This window comes from Cajanus cajan, chromosome 6 (genome assembly GCF_000230855.2).
Source record: "Cajanus cajan strain Asha chromosome 6, NIPB_CcT2T_4, whole genome shotgun sequence".
NCBI classification, from domain to species: Eukaryota; Viridiplantae; Streptophyta; class Magnoliopsida; order Fabales; family Fabaceae; genus Cajanus; species Cajanus cajan.
This window is the reverse complement of record NC_138522.1, coordinates 23438544-23447688: the sequence shown is the minus strand read 5'-3', so window position 1 is coordinate 23447688 and position 9145 is coordinate 23438544. Positions and strand designations below refer to the sequence as shown.

General features: G+C 32.3%; 1 protein-coding gene across 1 annotated transcript; it reads right to left on the bottom strand.

Annotated features, from left to right (window-relative positions):
- Positions 1-569: 569 nt before the first annotated feature.
- On the bottom strand, positions 570-3992 carry LOC109817872 (cucumber peeling cupredoxin). The gene is made up of 2 exons (XM_020383222.2): positions 3617-3992; positions 570-1060 (listed from the first exon to the last, which is right to left on the bottom strand). Exons 1-2 carry the CDS (start codon positions 3798-3800, stop codon positions 747-749), a joined length of 498 nt encoding a protein of 165 aa, XP_020238811.1. The 5' UTR covers positions 3801-3992; the 3' UTR covers positions 570-746.
- Between the last annotated feature and the right edge of the window lie 5153 nt (positions 3993-9145).

Here is a 9145-nt window from a genome sequence, read left to right as displayed (position 1 = left end):
CAAAAATATTTTTATTTTTGATTCATTAAATTATTTTAATTAATTGAGACAAATCTTATTCAAATAAAAATAAAATTTATCCAACCAGTTTATGAGATAAGATTTATCTCTTAATTTTTTTTGGATGGTTTATGTATGAGATAAGATTTATCTCTTAATTTTTTTGGATGGTTTACGTGATTTACATAACTTCTATAATTCTATAAATAAAGACCTCTGTAGCACTATTTGATCATGTCGAAAAAGCTTTTTCTTTCTTCTTTCTCTCTATTCTCTTTTCTTCCTCTCTATTCTCTTTTGGGTTCTCATTTCGTCCCTTGCCAGTTATTTTCATCAAATTCTTAAAACAACTCTATTGTATCCTAGAAAACTAGAAAACTTACACGTATTCTTCTAACATGTATTCTTCTAACATGTCTGTTCAATATTTCAGGTTACTGATCTGTACATCTGCTTAATTAAAAAAAAAACAATATTCACTATAAAAGAACATTGATTAATCTTTGTTGAAAATTATAAAGATGAGTATTTCTCTGAATATATATTCCATATTGTTCGAAGATTATATATATGTATACAAGATAACTATTTTTTTTTCATAGTATATTCCATACTAAAACTAGGAAAAGGATTACAACATATTTATTGATAGTAGCGTGCAAGATTTATTGAAACCTAAACAACCCAAAAAACCTATAACATGTATATATTGAATGTTGAAAGAATGATGAGAAGAATGAAGAGGTCTACATGAGAAAGTAATTGAGTGGTGGAGGTGAGAAGATGTAGAGAGCGAAGGTGGAGAGGAATGGAGCAGATAAGAATCCGAAAGAGAGTGTGGGAGCAGCGGAAGCAGGTGGAGACTCAACGTTGATGCTGAACTTCTGGCCTCTTTCACAGTGATTGCCAACGGTGCAAACGAAGTAGTGATGCCCAGCTCCAACAATAGTATACCGAAAACTGCTTCTGAATTGGATACCTATTTCGCTTGTGTTGCAATTGTCGTAATAAGTAGCCTCCGAATCAATTCGCACAGTGTGATTTCCGGTCCAGTTGAATACTAATCCATACACATCAACAGTTAAAAGACTTAACCAGTTATTATAATCTATAATCCATAATAATTATAGGTTAATCATCCATATACTGTTAATATAAATTATTTTACACGATAACCAATCATATCTTTAAATTATTTTATTTTATTCTTATTTCATTAAATAAGCAACTGATATGACACTATTAAAAAATATAATTAATTATCAGTATAATATTAACTCATATTTATAATATGTATGGACAATATAATTTAATTCAGTATACACATTCTTTTAGATTATCTTATCATTAAATTTTTAAATAATAAAAAATAAAAATAATTTAGTATACATATATATTTTTCTCATTACATTTTTAAATATTAAAAAATAAAAATAATATTAAAAATTAATATTTTTAATAATATAAAATTCAAATTCAAAATTTTAAGTTAAAAAATAATATTAAAAATTAATAATTCTTACAAAGATAAAACTGAAACTTAAAATCTTTAAAAATTTAAAGAAATGTTTTTAAAAATCTCAGATTAATCTAATAAACATTGATTTATTTTTTAAAACTTTAAAAAATAATATTAAAAATTAATAATTCTTACACAAATAAGATTCAAACCAAAAAAAAAAATCTTTAAGTTTAAGATCAAATACAAATGTTTTTTAAAATCTCGAATTGATCTCATAAACATTGATATTTTTAAAATCTTTTATTAAATTATTAATTTAATCGCAATGCATTTTATGTGATTTCATAAAGGAAATAGGGCATTTTCTTTTAAAATAAAAAGAAACAACTTAAATACTTGGTTGTTGTTTATGTTGTTTTACAATCAAAATTAGAAACTTGTCTTTACAATCTACATTATTTTTTAATTAAATTATTTTTTAAAATTAATTAATTGGATACAATATCGTGATTTAATGTTAAAAATAATTGTATATAGTACCAGGAAGAAAGACACACACAATGAGTCTCTATCAATTTATTTTAAAAAATAAAATAAAATCAAAACATAAAAGGGAGGTTACGTTGTAATTGAGGTAAGCAATATAGAATTTTTTAATGTTTGAATAATAGTGAGAATTAATAAAATAGGTAGATTGCAATTGAGGTAATCAATTTAGGTTATGTTTAATGTTCATGTTCAAATAATGGTGAAGAAATAATAAACTAGGCAGATTGCAATTAAGATAATTAAGCAACTTATAGATTGTTTAATGTTTAAATAATACTGGAGAGCGGCCAGTGGTTTACATTGAATTGAATATTCTATTTGGATAGAAGAATAGAAGTGCATTTGGGATTTGTCTAAAATAATTCTTTATCTTAACTCCTGCTTTATTTAAGTATAAGATGTGTTCGGGTACAAGCTTCTAACAAAGTATAAAAGCCTTGGATAATGCTTTTAAAAGTTTCTAACTTAAAAATGAAGAATATTTTACAATTAGAAGAAAGAATCTATTTAAATATAAGTTAGGATATAAGTTAATTTCTCTACTTAAAAATAAAAAAAAATATTTTATATAAATTAAGATATAAGTTAGAAGTGTTAAAACAACCTTTCAAAAACACATTTTTAAGTATGGTCACATTTTTAAGTATAGTTTCTCTTTTAAAAATAAAGAGAGTTAAAAAACTATCAAAAAGTGCATTTACACTTACATAAAAATATACTGAAACAGAATCTAACTAAATATAAAAGTTTCTAACTTAAAAATGAAAAATATTTTACAATTAGAAGAAAGAATCTATTTAAATATAAGTTAGGATATAAGTTAATTTCTCTACTTAAAATATATATATATATATATATATATATATATATATATTATAAATTAAGATATAAGTTAGTATAGTCACATTTTTAAGTATAGTTTCTCTTTTAAAAAAGAAGAGAGTTAAAAAACGTCAAAAAGTGCATTTACACTTACATAAAAATATACTGAAGCAGAATCTAACTAACATATATTATTATAAGGGCCAACGGGGCTTAAAAGAAAATGTTTAAAAATTATTTTTTTAAATAAGAGGGGTATAAGGGCCAAACGGACTTAAAAGCAAATTTTTAAAAGTTATTTTTTTAAATAAGAAAGGTATATGTTAATTTTTTTTACAAAGATAAGAAGATAATAACTTTTACAAACATATGAGACATTTTTAAGCGACCTATGTGATATATTTAAGTTATAAAACTAATTACAAATAACATTTTAGTTTAGCGGAAAAAAAATGATTAAATTTTAGCAGCTATAACACAGTAGTAAAATAAAAATAAAAAATAAAAAATAAAAAATAGAGAAAAAAAAAACTTCTACATAATTGTGGCCAAACAAAGTTTTCTCACAAAGAAAAGTTAAATAATCTAGAAATGATGAACCTCTCTCTCGACCGGTGACTCATTATTTTTATACTAACGATTTCCTTTCCATTCAGGAGAAATGATCGATATCCTAATATACTTAATATTTATTTTTATTAATAAATGACATAATTTTAGTGCATAGATTATGGCTGAATCATATCTTGGGGTTAACTAACGTAGTTAAAAGTTAGAACTTACAAAGAGTGTCATTAACGAAGAACTCCTTGGTGCTAGCCCAATCTGTATAGAAGCTCTTATTGTTGGGAACGTTCCATCCCAAGCTGTCACCAACCGTATAATCCGTTGCTTCAGTCGCACCAATTATGAAAATCATTGCAACCATGCAACACCCTATCATGTTCAAACACACATTCCTTGCCATTTTTTCCCCTCGATTTTGTGATCTTCAAGTTGTCCCCGATTGAAACTCTGTTCACTGTTGTTCTTTCTATACCAAGCTCTGCTAGTTGACGAGGATATATACGATGTTGTTGTGTGTTACTAGATTGTGATGGTGGAGTATTTATAAACAGACCAGGGCGAAATGGGTCACAGAAACTAGAATTTTCAAATGGGTATTCAACGTGCAGGAGAATTTATAGTGTGATGTAGAAAAATCAAAATTGGAGTATGTAATAATAGCGTACAAAAGTTGAAGATGTGTATTGTGACGATGGGACGCGCGTATCCATGCGTCAAGCTTGAGTCGCTGCCACGTTTTGTGTTAAAACAAATGAAGTCCATGTTCTGAATTGGAGGCATGCCACGTTGATCATCACGAAACGAATGATGCACGTACTTACTGTTAAGGAATTGTCCTTAGACGATGTTCATTATTGGATTTTAAAAAAATTTAAACCGAATCGATGAATCCATTTTATAAAAATTAGAGTGGTGAAATTATTTCGTGTTGTTAATAATTATATAAAAAATAATATTAAATATTATTTATAATTATTTTAAGAAAATATAATAATTTTATTTTACTATCTGAGATAATAATTTATTAAAAAGTAAAGATTAAAAGTGATTATATATATTAATTAAGTATCTCTTTTATATAGGTATAAATAAATTGATTATTTGATTATTATTTTTAAATAGATTGAATAAATTGATTTGATTTGTTTAAAATATAATTTTTTTAAAATTAGATTAGTTTAGTATATGTAATTATTTACTTTATATTTATATATCAATTAATTTTAAAAAAATAAATTAATTTATTTTATGAAATGGATTAGATAATTAAATTAGTTATACAAAATGAATCAGTTTAAATTTTTTCTCAAAAGAAATCAAAATTTTTAACATGTTCGATTATAAATTAATTCAAATCGAATTTCTTTTCAATACTATTAATGATCTATTGATCGATGAATACGAATATTTTTGACACTACTAGCTGCAATAAAACTAGGTTATTCTAACTAAAGAGATTATATAGGGCAAGTTTGGGTTGGATTTTGTGATATGATTTTTCAGGTAAGGGGAAGCAACTCGTAGCTTTTGTGATTGTGACACTTTGATGTAAAAATTTGTTGCAACGTGCGTATAGAATGCTGAACGAAAGACGCATGTAGTGGCTATGGTACCGAGGTTTAATTTGTGCAGAAGTGCTTTCGTAATTTAATTTCTGTCTTTGCTTGACTTTTATGTGTGCGTGCGTTGATTGACACAAAAATGGTCAATTGAAGACTAATTGAAGTGGTGGTGTTTGTGGAGGATTTTGTTCGTAGGTTCTTTTTATTTGAACTAGCACGATTTTAATTTATGTGTGTTCGTGACATGACAGATTCGAAGACTTTTAGTGAAAAAATCGTACAAACAACAAATAAAGTTAATTGATTAGGGTGTTGTTTTAGCATAACAGAAGATCTATGCTTGTTGTTTTAGCATAATAGAATACCTATGCTAATCATACAATCAATTTCATGCATGTAAGTGTTAACGTGAATCGAACAAATGACATGTATATTGACTGCAGAAATCATATCCTTCATTAGATGATAACAAAATTACAATTCGTAAAGATAACGAAACAGATTCAGAAGACTACACTACACTAGACTATGCTACGCTACGCTATGCTATGCTACGCTAAAAAGGAAAAAAGAAAGGTGGTCGAGAAACCGTACCCAGCTATTCTCGTATGCACGTGAGTCTTATGTGCAGGCGAGGAGTGCGTGTGAGGTGTTGTGGGTGTGTGATTTCTGACCCTTTTCTACGAGCATGACTCGTCAATTTATAGAGATTTGGGAAAGATAACAGTATCTGACGTGCTTTGAAAATGCATAACCACTCTAAACTTCCACATCGTGGCTCATTTTCGAGCAGGTTTTTTGATAACTCCTGGAACCGTTCATAACTTCCCCAAACCGTTCTGCAGTCTTTGACACTTTTCCCATGATTTACTTCAACCGCTCTTAAATCGTGTCTCCTTTAAGTTCTTCATTCTGAGAGGTTGTGAAGTATGCTCGTGTATAATCGGATCCCTGGGATTTCGAGTAACAAACGAAAAATATACTTGAATGTTTCCTGATTTTTCTTGTACTTTGAGAGGTTGCGAGGTTGTGAGCCTTTTTCATGAGCAACATCTTTCCTGGTTTAAAGATTTCGAGAGTTCCACGAAAAACGTCTTCGCGTATCTCTTCATTCTCTTCAGGCTCTATATGTCTTCTCTTCAGAAACTTCTTTGCCATTTTTCGATCACCCAAGATTTCGAGTGCCCTTGTATTTCGAGTATCATCGAATTCATTTCTTGGTACTAACAAATATCCCCTGGAAAACATTTGTTTCGAGGTAGTTGAGAAAGAATGTTTTCCAATGCCTCAGTTTTCTTTCTCTAATAAGAACCTAGAGCGTTGTACTCTTCGCGAGAATTAAATGCCCCTGGCATCATTAATTCCAAATTTCTCCCTTTTCATACCTACTGCAATAAATTTAGCGGCACTGATTCTGCTTTCCTGGGATATGCTGACGCAAATTTTCAAATTTTGTCCGTTAGTGAATATTTGTAGTTACCAAAAATTTGAATCCTCCCTTTCTGAATTTCACAGCGGGCTTTTACTGCGCTTTGGCCCATTTTTCTCTTTCATATAACATTTTACCTTGCCCTTCTGAGTACTTTCTACTGTTTCTTCGCACTCATTTTGATTTTACCTTTGATTTCTTCACCTTCTCCTCGTTCTCATGGCAATTTCTACTGCGTCCGTGTCTACGGCTACCCTCGTGGCCTCGACGGCCTCTCCTACTCCTTTCGTACCTTTGCTGGCTGAGAATGCGACTATTTCTACCTCGAGCGAAGGGACTAACCCATTCGTTCCTATCCCTGGCATGGAGGAAGCCAGTCTCAAAATTTTCCAATCACAGGTACTCCTTCCTTTTTCACTTTTTGATGGGTCAATGCATGCATTTCTAGGCCCCTATTCAAATCCGAGCAAGAAGAAAACTCATAATGATTTGCTTCCGGAAGATGATTCCACTCTTCCTTTCGTTTACTCTCCTACCATCGACCTTTCCCTTTTTTCGGATACTACCAAGATATTTCGGGCTTTTCCTCCTCCTAAGGATAAACACATTCAATGGTTGGAACGTGTTGAGGCCTCGAAGCAATCTGACTGGAAGGGGGCTGGAATATTTGATTTTGTTCAATTGTCAAAGTACGACCTGAACGTCTTCGATCCCCAGATATTACTATCTGCTATTTTCTTTTGGAACAGGGAAACTCGTGCTTTTGAATTTCCTTGTGGTTTTGTCTGCCTGACTCTCTTGGATATCGCTGCCATTACAAGGTTGAAATCCTTAGGGGACCATTATCTTCTTGACACTCTCGAAAAAGAGATTCCGATGAAAGATACTTCGATCGTCGGGGATAAAAAGACGTATTCCGCCTTTGTCGGTGCACACCATGGCAAAGAAGGTACTCCAATCACTGACTCTGAGCACATTGCCTTCTTGCTCTATTGGTTGTCTGCTTGTGTCTTTTGTACCCCTTCTCCGCAAGTTCCCAAGTACTACTACACACTCGCCTAGGCTTTGCATCTTAAGAAAAAGATTAGCTTGAGCAAGTTGTTACTTGCCTCTTTTTATACTTGCCTCGACGAGGCCTCGAAAAGTTTGTTTCGAGAAACTGGCCCTCGAAACCTAACAGGGCCACTTTGGCTCTTGCAGTTATGGCTTAATGCCATTTTCGAGAAAAAGCTGAAGCTTCTTCCTCTTCAAGCCTCCATTCGATATTCTCTCAAAGGTGCCCGCTTGACTGCTTTGATTCCTAAGAAAAGATCTGTTGATGGTTTTGCCCATTATGTCCAGGCCATTCTTGAATTCGAGGAGTTCTCGAAAGATTTGGCTCCTTTCATCCACTCATATTTGGTAGGGCCTTCCTGGTTAATTGGCAATAATCAGGTAGGACAAATTTCCCAGGAGATGGTCGAAATCTAGATGGGATTCTTATCTTGGGATCTCATTTTTACCCGCATGAAACAAAGGGATGTGAGAGTTTACCCTTATCAGCCTTAACTCTTTGCCCGTCAATTTGGGCTTTGTTAGATTAGACCGACACCTCTTCACCTAAAGGATCGAATTGATTCAGATATTTGTGTAGAAGATGAGGATTATGAAGGTTTTTTGAAGTTCATCCCGACGCCTTCTACCCAATTGAACCTTACTCCTTGTTCTTTTCTTCCTGCATTTTTGGTGTCTAAGTGCTACCTTCAATGGTGGTGTGGTTATTACACCGACAAGATGTTTACTTTCGAGGACTTCTCTCGGAAACTTACGAGTTCTCCCTTTTCTCTGCAGGGCCCGAAGATCTCAGGTATTTATGATAATTGCAACATTATTTATCAGTTCGAACAATATTTCGATGCTACTTTATCCCTGTCTAGAATGGTACAACGTAACATCCATCGAAACAAAGTCATTGATCCTCAAGGTCAATCTGATTTTGAAAAGTTTTGTCCTAAGCATATACGTACCTCCTCTTCCCAATGCCCTTTTTGGTCTTGCAAAATTTCTTGATTATCCTCCTTGGGTGAGAACCCTTGATTCCTCGTATGAGGATAACAAGAATATTCCTGTTAAGGATCGAGTGACGAGTGCGAGACGTTCTGTGTATGATTTTACCATGGATAAACAATGGCCTTTATGCTGGGTTGACAACACTGTTGTCTATCCTGGTAATTAAACTTTACCTCTTTTCCTTTTATGCTGGCTTTGAATCTCACATCTCTACTCATTTTTCGCTTTCCTCGCATTCAGCTATTGTCGCCCAAAAAGTTCCTCAACATCAAGAGGATTCTCAACTCCGAGAGATAGCTTTAGAGGATGACGAAGATGACACTTCGTTGAAGTCTCGAAAATGAAAGAATCTCTCCGACCGACTTCACTCTCGCTCGAAGGTAAGAACAACACAATACGTCCCTTTTTCTAGAATTGTATTGAATCTATGGCCATTCATGTATCTGCATTTGTTCTTTGTAGGAGGCTGAAGTTCCCAAGACAAAACTCCGTTCGGACTCCCACAGTGGTCAATCTGTAAGTTATCTTTCTGGGCACAATCGAAATTATTACTCGAACGCCATTCTGACCTCCTTTCAGGTTTCCACCACTTGGAGATCTTCTCGAGACAAAGGGAAACAAAAAGCAATTTTGACTAGGTCTGTCCCTAGACTGAAAGTTCCCGCCGAGAAGCTTATGAATGATGCCATGAAATCCCTTGTTCAG

Excerpts from the sequence above, each read along its gene's own strand:
- LOC109817872 (XM_020383222.2), bottom strand. The coding sequence starts at position 3,800 with ATGGCAAGGAATGTGTGTTTGAACATGATAGGGTGTTGCATGGTTGCA. Across the intron at positions 1,061-3,616 it reads CTTCGTTAATGACACTCTTT|TATTCAACTGGACCGGAAAT; the intron begins GTAAGTTCTAAC and ends TGTATGGATTAG.